The sequence below is a fragment of the Triticum aestivum genome, chromosome 6B (genome assembly GCF_018294505.1).
Source record: "Triticum aestivum cultivar Chinese Spring chromosome 6B, IWGSC CS RefSeq v2.1, whole genome shotgun sequence".
NCBI classification, from domain to species: Eukaryota; Viridiplantae; Streptophyta; class Magnoliopsida; order Poales; family Poaceae; genus Triticum; species Triticum aestivum.
In genome coordinates this window covers 714188288-714204391 of record NC_057810.1, presented here as the reverse complement: position 1 = coordinate 714204391, position 16104 = coordinate 714188288, and the positions used below count along the sequence as shown (strand labels likewise).

The window sequence follows — 16104 nt, the reverse complement described above, 5'->3', positions numbered from 1 at the left end:
CCAGTCCGGCTCGAACCGGAACCATGAAGGTCGGGGGAAGATATCCCTCTGCTTGGAGCGTCACTAACTCGCTGTGCGGGACTGAGCATCTCCTCCAATCTCCTGGCTTAGGGCTGGGAGCGCGAGAAGAGGAGCCGCGTCGACTGTCCACGTTGGAATGGGTTTGGTGTCAGATGCGCCTCGATGAGTACTTGCAAAAGGAGGATGGTGTGATGTGGATCTGGATCCTCGCCTCTCTTATAGGCAGCTTATTTGCGCAGCTAGGGGGTAAAACATAAAAATACCTTGGCTTTTCGCATTCGTATGACGCGTGGAAGAAGGCCATTATTGGACGCGGAAGCCAAGGAGCGCAGCATTTATGAAGCAACCGGACACTATCCGGCAAACACATGGAGCATGGAGAAGAACCCGCCTTGCAAACGCCGAAGACAACATATGCGCCAGATTCGTCGTTGTTGAAGCCTGGTTCGGGGGCTACTGAGGGAGTCCCGGACTAGGGGGTGTCCGGATAGCCGAACTATCATCATCGGCCGGACTCCAAGACTATGAAGATACAAGATTGAAGACTTCGTCCCGTGTCCGGATGGGACTTTCCTTGGCGTGGAAGGCAAGCTTGGCGATACGGATATGTAGATCTCCTACCTTTGTAACCGACTCTGTGTAACCCTAGCCCTCTCCGGTGTCTATATAAACCGGATGGCCGTAGTCCATAGGACGAACAACAATCATACCATAGGCTAGCTTCTAGGGTTTAGCCTCCTTGATCTCGTAGTAGATCTACTCTTGTAACCCACATCATCAATATTAATCAAGCAGGACGTAGGGTTTTACGTCCATCAAGAGGGCCCGAACCTGGGTAAAAACATCGTGTCCCTCGTCTCCTGTTACCATCCGCCTAGACGCACAGATCGGGACCCCCTACCCGAGATCCGCCGGTTTTGACACCGACACATGGGAAAACTCAAGAGTAAAATTGGAAGTAAATTGAGCCATCTAAACAGTAAAAAAATAGCACAAGCAAGAACAGAAGTTCAGCAAACTGCCGGAACCACTACGAACTAACTAGCAGTAAATCCTTCATGGCTAAAATATAATAACAGAGCAAAAGGATCGAGACGGCTCACGCATCACTCGCCATGAGCTACCTGGGGAAAACAATATGAGCCACAGTTAGCCAATTTTAGGATAACATATGCCGGTGCTCATTCATCGTTGTTCATGTGTGGTTGAAGCCAGCTTTGAAGTCAAACAGTGTTATGTGCCGTTCAGGACATAGAACCCAAACTCTCAGACAAACGAGCAAATTTTACAACTCTGGCAACGCCTCTATAACTCCCCCCCCCCCTGAAACAGGGGTACTGGCAACTACTATGTACGTCATAAGGTTTATTGCAGATTCGGTACAGTTTTAAGTGCAGTAGAAACCACAGCAATTTATATCATGAGGATTTTGCACCAGCCAAACATATATTGGCCAACCACACAACACATCCATCCTTACAAGAAGAACAGCAATATAGTATATATATATGGACCAAGCTTGGACTCCAAAGAACTCAAAAGGGATTGAACCTAACAGCCCAACTGATGTGTGGCGACGGCAAGCACGACATCAATTTTATACAACACATGCACCATGAGAGTGATTAGACCTATAAATGAAGCAGTACACTTGTTCAATCATGCCTCAAATGAACTGCTATATAACAACAGAGCAATTCACATGACAACGGGGAGGTAAAAGCAGAACCAGAGGATCATGAAGCAGCCGGAGCTGGGATTTTGCTTTTTCTCTGGAACTAACAAAACATGCTAACAAGTTATCGGAACCATTCCATGATGCTATATAGCATTGAAACTAACAATACATGCTAATAAGTCATCAGAGCTACTGCATGATGCTACATGACCCTATCAAGAAACAAATCACCAAATCATGCCAACATAATCAAGCAAAGAAAATTGAAAGCATAATATTTGCTATCAACTCTCACATTTCTTTTTGTTATCTAAGAGACAGTAGGTTGTATATTTGCAGGGTATTAGACAAGTATACAATGAAGCAGAAAATCGAAACTGACAAATCTTTCTAAGCATGGACACCTACAAGAACCTACATTCGTGAATATTTCCAAGCCTGTGCATTTTTGACCAGTTAGACTTACAAATTGTTCAACAAGAAAAAAAAGTCATATGGAAGTTACATTTGCTTCCAGGCTTTAAGCCCGAAGGTGGGGAACTGGAGGAAGCCGCAGACGTCGCCGCCGGTGTAGAACCACTAGAAGAAGCTCCAGAAGAAGCTGATCCCAAAGTATGATTCAGAAAAATTTGATGAAGCAAATAGTTCGCGACTGAAAATTTAGTTGTTCTGATACCATCCTAAAGAGCACAGCCGCTACAGTATCACTTAGTACTTAGTAGTTGTCATTCTTCAGAAACAATGAAAACAGTAAAAACTAAAAATGTGAAATGGAAAGTATGATAAGATTACAAAGGCCAAAAAAATCGTGTTCAATTGTCAGTTATACAAATAAGCAGCAGGATGAGTATAACCTACACGTTAACTTGTTCCAGTGGTGCTAATTACAGTTCAGTATACCACTCCTTCAGGACATCATTCAAAAAAAATTAGTATAAACTAAACAGCATCAATGAGGACATTGTTATTTCCAAAGGAAAGTGTGCTTTGTTATAGCAAAGACCAGAGTTTCCAACAACAATGAGGGCCACAGAAGCTCCCAAGAGCATAGCCTAACTACATGCTGAACCAACATCTCACTAAATATTTGTGTCCGCTAATAACAGAGCATGAGCTCACCGTAAACAAATCTTCACACGGTAAATAGACAATAATCTACGTTTACTACAACATTGTCCTAAGTTGTGGTGCTCTCATGGGCCAGCTAGTGAAATATCAATCATATAGGGGCAGGGAGAACAGTTGTAGCATTTGGTATACCTGGATGCAGTACAGAGACGATTTGGGAGTGGCGTCTTCTCCATCCCAAGGACGGTGACGCTGACGTCGATGGTGCTTCTTCAACACGTCATCTTCATAGTCGTAGCACTTGTGTCATGCAAGGAGAATATACTTCAACCCTAAATGATCGCAAGAATCCTAAGAAACACCACATGGTAGCAATAACATATTAGTTTATTTCAAAGTGGCAGAGCATCAAGCTTCTGGAATGAAAAGAGAATTAAGTAAATAGCACAAAATCATATTTCAAAGAGGAAAAGCATCAAGAAGGCAATTTAGACAACACAACAACATGAGTTAGTATATTCAAAATGAAATCCTGGAATACACAAATTGAATTTCACTATACAGTGAAATGTTGGACATAGACAAACATGCAATACTGTAAATTGGGTAAAACTCCAGCATCTTATGTTTCTTTTTTAGTAGCAGTTTAGTTACCGCATTTACCTCGGCATTCTATCGATCAATCCATCCCAAAAATGGTTGCAAGCTAGCGTGACCTGCATTTCCCTCTTTCTCAGACTGGAGTCACCCAGGAGCATCACCTGCGTGTAGTTTCATTTTCCATCAGCGATGACAACTTCAGAATGCTATGTAAATAGTAAAAGAAAGATACAAATTAGGGTCTAAATACTCGGCGTTGTTAGTGTTGTGCCCGACAGTAGCTAGTTGCATGCAAACGAAACAGTATCAACAGAGGCAAGAGGATACATTTAGTGTGAATACAAATTGACAGGCACAACTATAATCAGAAATTATGTACCATGAGAATCTACATATACATGAGATTTTTCTAAAGATAGTTAACAGTGCAAGCATAGAAGAATCCACCAGAGCAAACTGGTGACCATCAGTTATAGCAGCATAAATACAAGATATCTTTGTTTACAGACATTTTAAGCAGTCCTTGTACAGATACTGTGGCGGTGGAACGGCAAGCAAGATCTAGTAGTATAATTCATGGCTGCTCAAGCAAAGATCGCATCTATTCAAGAGTCCGTGAAAATTCAGTAGAATATGTACTGAAACAATAGAGGACAATGCATTTTTGCAACCATTAAAACGCCAACAAATTAACAACTCCTTCCAAAGTCAAAACATGCGAGGGAAGTCATATTTTTGATTGAAAATAAAAAATAAAGGCTTTATCCAGTCATACCATGGAATCAGTTGAAATAATAAAATAAAGACTTTTTCAGAATTTGATTAAAATGAGGGCATATGCATCATGATTAAAGGTTGCTCCCTGTACTGTATAAAACTTTCAGTGCTAGTTAATCTAATCACATAGCACATTATCCTTCCACTTTCAGGTTTACATTATCAAGAATGTTAGTTAGATGGTAGGTGCAAGAACGTGTGCTTGTAAATCAAGGTTCAGGGAGATCACTGTCGACTTACTGTATTGGAACCAACAAAAGACTGCACCAACAAGAGAAGTTGTGCACCCACCAGATCCCACGGACCACGCCCGCCGGAGAAAGAGAAGCCGCCCCATAGGCAGCACCACTTCATCGTCGATGGCCACCGCGAGGACACCCTTGACCAGAACCGCCCCTACGCACCTCCCCATTGACGTCACATGTCACACCTCTTTAACACCATCCTATATAAACAGAGTAGCAAAAATCTCAACATTGTGTTCATACCTGTGAGTGCCTGGTTGAGTCTCGGAGAGAGAGAGAGAGAGAGAGAGAGAGAGAGAGAGATCGTACCGGATCCAAAGCAACAGGAGCCAAGCTGCGAGAAATCCATCAACGGTGGCTCAGATCCCGCGCCAGCCCGACCAGCCCCTCGAACAGAACGCATCAAGGGCCCTGCCTCTCGGTCCACAGCCCGCGCCGCCGCGGACATCCCGAGCCCCGTGGAGTGCGCCGCCGGCCGCAGGCGCCGCGACGGCGGTGGTCCCGCTCATGGAGTTGTCCATGGCCGCCGCCACGTGCATCTCCTCGTTGACCCCGACTATCGACCACCGGAACACGAAGAGGAGGGAGGGGCTCGCGACGCAGCAGGGCGGGCCGGTGGAGGAGTAGCAGAAGGGCGGCGGCGGGGCTCCTAGGGCGTAGAAGGAGGAGGAGGAGGTGGGAGGGAGCGGCGGCGGGTGAGGAAGAAAGGAGCAAGGGGCGTGGGGTTGTGGATTGGGGCTAGGGTGAGGAAGGAAGGAGCGAGTGGCGGCGGATGTTTTTTTTTACCTGGATGGGTGGGGAGAGAGGGAGGGGATAACCCCACAGTTTTTTTTACCTGGAAAAAAATAACCCCATCTCTTTGACATCTGCCAGCAGATGGCAAAGACGTGGGGCTGGTACGCCGTTACACTCTTGATGGCCACAGGATTTGGCAACCTCTTTGCCATCTGCTGGCAGATGGCAAAGATTATTTGCCATCCACTAGCAGATGGCAAAGAATTGGCTGATGGCAACCATGTTCTTTGTCGTCCATCAGTTCTTTGCCATCTGTTTTTTATAAGCAGATGGCAAAGACGTTCTTTGCCATCAGCTGGCAGATGGCAAAGAGCTGGCTAATGGCAAATTCCCTGTTTTCAGTAGTGATTGAACTCTTTGTGTTCTACTCGTGCATATCATCTACACATAGACCTGGCTTGGATGCCACTGTTGGGAAACGTAGCATGCAATTTCAAAAAAATTCCTACGCTCACGCAAGATCTATCTAGGAGATGCATAGCAACGGGAGGGGGAGAGTGTGTCCATGTACCCTCATCGACCAAAAGTGGAAGCGTTTGCTTAACACAATTGATGTAGTCGAACGTCTTCTCGTTCCGACCGATCGAGTACCGAACGTACGGCACCTCCGAGTTTTGCACACGTTCAGCGCGATGACGTCCCTCGAGCTCTTGATCCAGCAGAGGGTCAAGGAAGTAGATGAGTTCCATCAGCACGACAGCGTGGTGACGGTGATGGTGATGTGATCTACGCAGGGCTTCACCTAAGCACCACGAGAATATGATCGGAGGCGTAAACTATGGAGGGGGGGGCGCACACAGCTTAGATCAATTGGTGTGTCCTCTAGCCCCCCCCCCTTCCGCCCCGTATATAAAGGAGGGAGGGAGAGAAGGTCGGCCCTAGGCGCGCCCTAAGTGGGAGGAGTCCCACTTGGGCTCCTCGTAGGATTCGCCCCCCCCCCCCTTCCTTTTATACCGGAGGGGGAAAGGGGGAAGGGGAGGGAATAGGAGAAGGAAAGGGGGGCGCCGCCCCTACCCCTTGTCCAATTAGGACTCCTCCCTGGTGGGGGCGGCCAGCCCCTTGTGGGTTGGTTAGCCTCCCTCCTATGGCCCATATGGCCCATATATTTTCCCGGGGGGTTCCGGTAACCCCTCTGATACTCCGATATGTACCTGATATATTATGTAACCCTTCTGGTGTCCAATCTTTACCTCTCAACCATTTCGAGACTCTTTGTCATGTCCGTGATCTCATCTGGGACTCCGAACAAACTTCGGTCACCAAAACACATAACTCATATAATACATATTGTCATCGAACATTAAGCGTGCGGACCCTACGGGTTCGAGAACTATGTAGACATGACCGAGACACCTCTCCGGTCAATAATCAATAGCGAAACCTCCATGCTCATATTGGTTTCCACATATTCTACAAAGATCTTTATCGGTCGAACCGCTATCTCAAGATACGTTATTCCCTTTGTCATCGGTATGTTACTTGCCCGAGATTAGATCGTCGGTATCTTCATACCTAGTTCAATCTCGTTACCGGCAAGTCTCTTTACTCGTTCCGTAATGCATCATCCCGCAACTAACTCATTAGTCACATTGCTTGCAAGGCTTCATATGATGTGCATTACCGAGAGGGCCCAGAGATACCTCTCCGAATCTCAATCTATGCCAACCCAACAAACACCTTCGGAGATACCTGTAGAGCATCTTTATAATCACCCAGTTACGTTGTGATGTTTGATAGCACACAAGGTATTCCTCCGGTGTCCGGGAGTTGCATAATCTCATAGTCAGAGGAATATATATTTGACATAAAGAAAGCAGTAGCAATAAAACTGAACAATCATTATGCTAAGCTAACGGATGGGTCTTGCGCATCACATCATTCTCCTAATGATGTGATCCCCTTCATCAAATGACAAGACATGTCCATGGCTAGGAAACTTAACCATCTTTGATCAACGAGCTAGTCAAGTAGAGGCATACTAGGGACACGGTGTTTTGTGTTTATGTATTCACACATGTATCAAGTTTCCGGTTACTGCAATTCTAGCATGAATAATAAACATTTATCATGAATAAGGAAATATAAAATAACAACTTTATTATTGCCTCTAGGGCATATTTCCTTCAATTTATATATCAAAATATCAACATCTACAATGGTAAAGTTATATAGTATGAAAAAACCATTTCATGATGCATCTAATGATATTAATTTCTTATTATGAGTATTGATTTTTTTCCTATAAACTTGGTCGAAATTTACAAAGTTTAACTTCAGACAAAATTATATGCAGACAAAAAGAGAGGAAGTAGTGTGCTTGTAGCGACGGACAACTTGGTAGTTAATACTCCCTCCATAACTTAATGTAAGACGTCTTATATTAAGTTACAGGGAGAGTAGTTATTGAGGTTTATAAGGATCTTTATATTAGAAAAACAGATTTATCATTCATGTTGTAATAATGTTTTGCTTACCAATTCTAGAGTCAGCTCCTTCGTTTCTGTAAAGAAAAAGATATCGCAATCAACAGTTAACAAAGAAGCGGTCTGAGATTAGGACGCGGATTTTTGGGACATGGTGCCATGCGAGGATGAAATCCGAGCAGTCCATCTGTGCTCTAAGATTAACACTTAATATAGCGAATTAATGAATACCAAAATTGTACGGGGGGTTAATTGGACGGATACATGTCTGTGATACTCGAAGTACGTGGTTGAGCTAGGCATCTTAAATGGGTTGGTGAGCTAGGCAACAATTTTAATGGTGTTGTGTTAATGCAACGCAGACCATTTAAAATGTTGGTTGACGTTTGAACGTGTCTATCTGAACCTACGCCTTGAGTGACACTTAAAACAAGCGTGGGCCTGTCATTTTGTTGATGGTTTGTTTTGCCAAGTTCAGTTTGTGTGGGGTGTACTGGTGTACCAATTCATTAGAGCCATGTGTATCAATTCATCTGAGCCATGCGTATATTAATACTGCATTATTACCTATGTGTTGATAATGTTGGCTCAGCTAGGATACGTTTTAGAGCCATGTGTATCAATTCATTATTACCATGTGTATCAATTCATCTGAGCATGCTTGGATACGTTTTAGTCCCATGACTAAAAGTAGTGAGACTAAAACTTGCTAGTCTCACCCATGCTTGGATCCAAATACTAAAGAGACTAAAATCTAATTATTGAGCATTTATTATCCTCCAAACCCTCCAATCCAGAACTAAAGAGAGGAATTAAATGAGGAGAGAGAGAGCTAATACATATTTTAGTAGGTTTCCCATGACTAAAAGATTTTAGCCTTAAGACTAGTCCTAGCCTCTCTTTAGTCAGGGGGGCTTGGAACTTTAGCCTCTAAAAGAGACTATTTTTAGTCAGACTAAAAATAGTCTCTTGTATCCAAGCACCCTCTAAGCTATCACTTGCTATTCACGTAGCATGCACTTGCTCAATTCTTGTTGTTTGACACTGTTCGGACGGAACACTAGCTTCGTACTCGATGAGTTAGTGGTGTACGTGTATGTGACTGTTGTCCAGCCTTAAATGCCATCAATTTAGATGTAGCCACGTTCAATCAATGGTGCATTTAAATTCTGCTAGGCATTGATTGTGCGTGTTAGAGATGGTGCGTTTAATACACGGGATGTGTCAGCGACAATACTACGTGAATACCGAGTGCTATACAAATAAGTGAACTGATTATATAGCCGAAGCGTATTAATGTTGCACGAATCCCACGGCGACGTGCGGTATGGATATCAGCAGCGCGTGATGGCATGTCCATCCGCGATTTATCGTCTGAGATTAGAGCTAGTATATATCTCGATCGGATGATGCGGGCCTCGTGCTTGGCTTTTCTTGTCACCTCGATCTCACTCACCATCGCACGTGACCGACCACGTGCTCCCGATCCTTAACTCGAGATCAATGTCTGCCTCTTCTCAGGTCAACCACCTCACTCACTCACCATTGCGCGCGTGCAGCATTAAGATTAGTTAACCATCTGCTCTTGGTATAATTCTGATGCTAATAGACTCCACAAGATCTTTCTACATGCATCATATCTTTCTTCTTGGATCTGAACATTCGTTTACTACTCTGCTTAAAAAATTACAATTTCTGGACCACATCTTCAGTAAACATTTTTTGATGAAAATGATAAATTCCGGACGTTCAGGATTTGACGTTGAAAAATCGAAGGTTTTCGACGACAATTTCAGTGATGCTAGGATGGCAAGTTTAGCTGACACGCACGGCAATTCTCTGGCAAAAAGTACACCCAGCACGGATTTGCCATGTGTCAACTAAATTTCCCATTAATGCGTCACTAAAATTGCCACCGAAAACGTTTGATTTGCAATGGTAAAAAGGCGAAAGTTCGGGCGTTATTGGGGTCTTTTTTTTTAACAGAAAAAACATGGAAGAGGTACACAAGAATTCTTCTTCCTTTGAACTTCAGCAAAAGGAAAAAAAAAACATGTGGTTGTTCAATCCATTCTCATTGCACATGTTTGAACTGCAGCAGCATCAAAATTAACCAATTCACCATCTGCTAATCTTGGTATAATTCTGATGCTATTAGGCACCACAAGATCTTCCTGGATGCACCATATCTCCCCTTTCGCATCCAGACATTTGTTTACTACTCCACCCTATGCTTAAAAAACTTGCACAACTTCTGAAGATGCACCACATCTTCAGCAACCACATTTTTTTAAAATCATGGAGGGACATAAGAATGGTTCGATCCATTCTCATTGAGCATGCCTGAATACAAAATGTTGCTGTTACATTCTCATACCTACAACTAGAATCCAATGTTCAAAGGAAAGCTTATGCTTCCTCCACTGGGCATGCAATTGATTAGTTCTCCTCCACTTTCTAAATACACTTCTGAACCTCTCCCCCTCCTCTCCTGTCAGACAAAATCTTATTGCCACTGGTGATGAGACCATCGCATGTATTTCTCCTGGATCTCTATCAAGAATCAATGTATCATCAGCACCAGTGAGGCTCCTCCCCCTCTTGCTTGTAACCTCCCATCATCTACTGCTAGAATATGTGGAACAGTGACATTGCCACTGATATGGAGCCTCCCCAGCAACACTGCAGAAACAGAGCAGCACACAGGGAAGCCATCAGTGGCTGGCCAATGCGAGTTTCTTCGCCGTCGCCTCGGCCCTTCTGATCAAAGATTTCACAAGGGCATCGCCCCTTTGGTAGCGCCGACCGGTGATCGATGGCAGTTCCTCGCCATTTCGAGAGTTCTCGGCAGGAAGGCGAAATGACCGGCGAACCACAGCGGCATCATGCGCTCTGAAGAATCCGGGTGAGCTCCTCCTTGGCCTCGAGCATGACCACCGGCTTCCTGAGGATGCCGTTGATCCCCGACTGCGCGCACTTCTCCCACGCGTTCTGCTCCGACGTCATGGCCATCATGAACGGCCAGCGGCCGCTCCGGTACTGCTGGACCCTCACCGCGACGTCCAGCGCGTTCACCCGCGTCATCTCGAGGTTCACCAACACCACCTGGTACGCGCCCGACGAGGGGCCGACGGAGTTCAGGAACCCCGACCCTGAGGGTAGGGAGGAGACCACGCACCCCAGCTTCTCCAGGAGCTTCCGAGCGACCACCATGTTGATGTCATCGTCGTCGATGAGCAGGATCTTCAGTCCGGTCAGCTGGCACGACGGCGACGCGTATTGCCGCTCGAACGATCCTCCGCTGGTGCTGGACGACATGAGTGGCGCCGGTGGCTGCAGCTGGAACCTCAGCACCAGGGTCATGCTCTCTGGTAGCCCTTGCCCGTCGAGCACCGCCCATATGTTGCCTCTCATCATCTGATGGCATTACAACAAAATCAAGAACAAGTGAACAAAAAAATACTGTTACTTATATGCTCTCAGTTTGAACTGAATTTGAAATGAGCTTGTTGGAAATAGACAGTTGACAGTACCTGCACAAGCTTCCTGCACATGCTGAAACTCAGCCTGAGATCGAAGCCCTCGCCGCTCGGCTTTCGTTTGAACTGCCCCGGGGGCGGGATCATCGAGCCGGAGCTCTGCTGGCTCTTCACCCCGATGACAAACTTCACCGACGAGTACCCACTGGAGTAGCTTGGCCTCCATGGATCCCACCTCTGTCCAAGCGTGTCCTCCGCCACCTCGTCGTCGGCACGCACCCGGAACGTGACGTGCCCTGAGTCAATCCGGCTGATGAGGTTGCCAACCATGTGCAGGATGACATGGAAGATCCTCCTCTCGTCACCGATGACAAGGTTCGGCAGCGTGTTCTCGACGTGCACGGCGAAGCCGAACCCCCTGAAGTCGCAGAGGCACCGTGAGACGCAGGCGGCGTCCCTGATCATGGAGTGCAGCTGGAACGGCCGCGTCTCCAGCGGGAACCGCTCCCGGTTGGTGGCCGACATCTCCATGACGTCATTGATGAGCGTGGAGACGACGGTGGCCGTCCGGCCCATGGTGTCGACAACGAGCTTCTGCTCGGGCGTCAGGTCATCCTCCTGCACCACGGACACGAGGCCGAGGATGGAGTGGATCGGCCGGCGCATCCCCTGGCTCATGACACGCTGGAACGCGTCCCGGGCCTCATTCGCCATGAGCGTGTCCCGACGCGCCTGCAGCAGCTCGCGGTTCTGCTCAGCGAGCCGGTCGCGCATGGCCTGCGACTCCTCGAGCAGCGACGCGTGTGAGAGCGCCACGGCCACCTGGTCGGCGACTACCTCGACGATCTCCGTCTCGTGGGCGCCCCAGGTCTTGCCCGCGGGAGGCACCAGCACCAGCACGGCGTAGCTCGTCTGGATCACCTCCGGCGTGCCGCCCTTGAAGTCTGACACCTTGAGCATCGGCATCCGTATGGCCGCCACGGTACCCGTGTCCTCCTTGCCCCCGCCGCTGGCCGCCGCGAGCGCCGAGCCCGGGCCAAGCAGCTTCACGCCGTCGCTCCTCCGGACCTCGACAACATCCACGTCGTCCACCCCAATAACGACGAGCCCCTCATCGCTGCCCCCGCGCCGGAGCTCGTGGGTGAGGTGCATCGTAACCTTGCCGTCGCTGGCAGCCGCGGAGGGCATCCAGACGGCGCAGTTGGTGAGGCCGAGCACGCGGGAGAGCTCGATGAGCGTGGTGTAGAGCACGGTGTGGCGGTCGAGCGACTTGCGGATCTCCTGGGTGAGCATCCGGACATGCCAGCTCGCCTCCTCCTGCTGCTTCATGAGGTCGACCTCGCGGTCGAGCTCGCGGGCCTTGATCCAGAGCAGGCTCTCGCGGACCTTGACGCGGAGCAGCTGCGGGATGAGCGTGAGCAGCGTGATGGCGGTGAGGAAGGAGACGAGCGCGGTGAGGAACTTGGCGACGGTGAGCAGCAGGACGAGCACGAACGGGTGCGGCTCGTAGGTGAAGGCGGCGAGCAGGTGGGTGAGGCCGCAGAGCACGATGAAGGCGCCGAACTGCACCAGCACCCACCGGAACGGGAGCAGGTGGCGGAGCCCCGCCACGAAGTAGAGGATCTCGAGCGGGATGCTGAAGTAGGCCGCCGCGATCAGCAGGTCGCTCACCTTCTGCCACCGGAAGATGTTGTCCATGCTCCAGAACCCGCCGCCGCCCCCGCCGTCGCAGCTGCAATGCGGGTACTCCACGTCCCCGCCCACCGCCGCCACGGCGGCCGGCGAGAGGGCCAGCAGCAGCAGCAGCAGCGGGGCCAGCCGCCGGCGCGCGCCGGCTCCGCATCTGAATCTCGGGGGCACCATCCAGTCCAGCTGCGCCAAATGCAATCTTGTCAGGGACAAGCGGATTGGGCCAAGTCGCCGAGGAAGAAGGCAAAATCGGGGACACACCATGTGATGGTTAGGGACGAAGTCCGCTACAATCTTGGCGGCATTGGAGCTGCAGTTAGCGCGCAGGTGGGGAAGCGGAGAAGATTATTAGTTAGCGCCGCTTAATCCGCCCTGTCTGAAACGGCGGCGGCGGCGTGGCTGACCAACGGAGAAAAGGTCCAATCAAGCTCGGCGGCATCCAGAGCGCATCACCTGTATGAACAACCAGACGATTTCAGTTTCTCGGTGCCGGAAATCAGAGCAAGCACGAACGAGGGGGCAGGGATGGGGGGTGGATGCACCGGCCAGGAGACGGACACTTGTCCTCCCACACCACACTAGCACGAGCAGAGCAGAGACAGACAGACAGAGCGGGCGATCTCGGGGGCATTCAATCCGAGCCAGCCCGTGAAGGAGAGGGGAACAGAGGGAATCCGGACGGGAGCACGAGACACTACCTCGGGTTCAGCCGGAGTTCCTCAGCGGGAGCTGCTGCCGCCGGTCGAATCCCGTCCCGCGGGAGAAGAAAGAACCGGGCCTGCAGCAGCAAGAACATGGATTGGTCACTCCAGGGGCCCGAAACCGCGTGGATCGATCGATCGATCGATCCAGGAGCGAGCGCGTGAATGAATCGCCCGATCAGGCAGAGAGGCCTCGTGCTGCCGGGCGAACGTACCTGGGCGGAGAGGAAGTTGAAGGAGCGGAGGGGTCCGGTCAGCGGAGGGCGTCCGGCATGGGTGGGGGGAGTGAGCCGGAGGTTTGGTGGGGGGAAGACGAAGACGAAGACATTGGACCTGGACCGGGGCTTGGCTTAGTCGCGGAGGAAACCGGAGGAGCATCGGCAAGTGGGGGCGGAAAGCATCATCGATCAGCGGTGGGATTGGGAGGGGATTGGATTTCCCACTAATTTTCAACCAATAATCAGATCAAATCTGCGCGAGAAGCTGAGCGAAGACTGCTGTAGCCGCACGGAAGACGGGGAAAGGGATGATTTTTATTTCATTTCTCCGCTCGCACGGCACGGGTATGCTGGCTGGCGGTGGAGCTGTGAGTGTGAGGTTGTCTCCCTGGCAGGTGGTCCAAGTATCGGGTTGGGCCCAGTCGTCGGCGGCGCGGGTGGGGCCGGGGCAGGCGGTGAGCACGGGTGGGTGGCGTGGGGTCCAAGTGACTGGCGCCTTTTGTGAGGCACACTTTCCAGAAATACTCCCTACCAGTAGGTGAGAGTTGATTTTTGAAGCACGGGTGCCTGGAGCACCTTATTTCAAATAGTTTTGAAATAACATTCAAAGTTTTAGGAAAATTCAGAAAGAATTCCACATGATCATATGAATGTATGTTGCGCAAACTAAGGAGGCTTGGGGGAGTACGGACCGCTGCCACATACGACTCTCGCGCCTTCGACCAACCCAAAACCCAACTCAAAACCCCGCGTCTTTATCCTTCCCTCTTTCTCTACATCCGCTTCCTCCCTCGCCAACACCGCGCTCTACCAACGCGCCCTTCCCGGACCTCCGCGGCCTCGACTACTACGCCCGGTCGCACGCTCCTTGTCCTCCGCCGTCGGTCCACACCTCCCGTCCGTCTGCCCCGTAGGTACCATCTGCCCCTAATAGGGTCACCACACCCGACAAGTGTTTGGTGAAAAGCTCGTGCTAAATATTTTGTCCCTTCAAGCAATGGATCAGGACATGGACATACATGAGCAATATGTTGACTCGTCCGGCTAGGATGATTATGCGGATGAAGCGGTGATATGCATGCGGTCCTTGCAAACATGAAGCGTGTGGAAGAGCATATTCTCAATTTCAAGGGTCATCGAGTGTTCAATCGAAAGAGGGCACGGGGGCGTTTGACGCTGATGGACGACTACTTTGCCCCTGTTGCCCTATTCACGGATAATTTTCGTCGGCGCTATTGGATGCGCAACAATGTCTTTGGTCGTCTCTACAATGGTGTCCAGTCCTATACGATGACTAGTGTCTGGTGAGAGAGTGAGAAAGCAGGGGGAAAATGGTCCAGAGAAAAGTCCAAAGACGGTCAACACATGGTCAAACGGCACTAACTGGATGGAAACGTGGCGGAAGGGCAAAAACATAAGAGGAGCAAACGGACTTGGGCAAACCCGAGAATTTTCAAAAACTAGGAGCAAATTAGCCGAGTGGGACACAAGTAGTGGCATGAATACAATTATCCCTTCTTCATTTGGATGACGACGAGGGCCTCAGCCTAGACAGGACACATTTGACCACTAGTAGGTCCTCTGCCTGGCCCATGAGAGATGAGCCGACGTGATGAGCACCCCCTTATCCGGGACGCCTTCACTCGGTACTTGAGAAAACTAAACAATGGGATCCGGAGACCTTGTGGGAGGTGATGACATTTTGTATGATCATGCATAGCATGATCATGAAAGATCGCGGTGTAGATCTTGTCAGAGGTTTGTTCGAATGAATCAACCAACTTCAAATTAAAATCCGGCCATGTTTGATGAGTTTGTTCGAATGAATCAGCCAATTTGACATCGAGCAACCCATGAGCAGTTTAAGGAAGATTTGATTGAGCATTTGTGGGCCAACTAGAAAATATGTGCTAGTTGAATTCAAGTTTGAACTATTTCCTTGAAAACTTAGTTGCATTGTAATGTAAATTACAACTACAATCACATTTGAATATTGCAATCATCTACAATTTTATACTCCCTCTGTCCCAAAATAAGTGTCTCAACTTTGTACTAACTTTAGTACAAAGTTGTACAAAGGCCAGAACACTTATTTTGGGACGGGGGGAGTATGTTGTTATTTTGAGCTCATTGACTTTAAAAAACCAAAAAAGTGTTAGGGGATGGGGTTGGGTGCCCGGCTCCTGCACCATTGTCCGTGGACTAGTCCAGACTAGTCAGTGGATGGATACCGTGTCCATTTTGTGGGTCGGGTTGGAGATGCCCTAAACATGTAAGCTATACATGATTAACAGAATGATGATTTCTAAATAGTGAATAATACATGCATTGTCATCTTTTCAAAATCAAGATTTTATTATTTTTTCTGTAACTCGTACGGTTGCTTTTTTCATCACCAGAATTTGCACAT

At 48.8% G+C, this 16104-nt stretch overlaps 1 protein-coding gene and 1 long non-coding RNA gene across 3 annotated transcripts; both read right to left on the bottom strand.

The window, feature by feature from the left end:
- Nucleotides 1-838: 838 nt before the first annotated feature.
- LOC123139915 (uncharacterized) lies at nucleotides 839-5153 on the bottom strand. Of its 2 annotated transcripts, XR_006469700.1 has the most exons (6): nucleotides 4699-5153; nucleotides 4385-4589; nucleotides 3431-3528; nucleotides 2960-3118; nucleotides 2205-2300; nucleotides 839-1145 (listed from the first exon to the last, which is right to left on the bottom strand). It is a non-coding gene; the product is annotated as an uncharacterized lncRNA (long non-coding RNA). The 2 variants fall into 2 exon arrangements; XR_006469699.1 differs by lacking the exon at nucleotides 839-1145 and having other exon boundaries at nucleotides 2091-2300; nucleotides 4699-5152.
- A 4758-nt stretch (nucleotides 5154-9911) lies between these two features.
- LOC123139914 (ethylene receptor 3) lies at nucleotides 9912-14034 on the bottom strand. Its single transcript, XM_044559626.1, has 5 exons — nucleotides 13692-14034; nucleotides 13474-13553; nucleotides 13037-13228; nucleotides 11141-12958; nucleotides 9912-11024 (listed from the first exon to the last, which is right to left on the bottom strand). Exons 3-5 carry the CDS (start codon nucleotides 13037-13039, stop codon nucleotides 10491-10493), a joined length of 2355 nt encoding a protein of 784 aa, XP_044415561.1. The 5' UTR covers nucleotides 13040-13228; nucleotides 13474-13553; nucleotides 13692-14034; the 3' UTR covers nucleotides 9912-10490.
- Between the last annotated feature and the right edge of the window lie 2070 nt (nucleotides 14035-16104).

Coding starts and splice junctions, on each gene's coding strand:
- LOC123139914 (XM_044559626.1), bottom strand. Junction 11,025..11,140: donor TGTGCAGGAAGCTTGTGCAG/GTACTGTCAACT, acceptor TAATGCCATCAG/ATGATGAGAGGCAACATATG.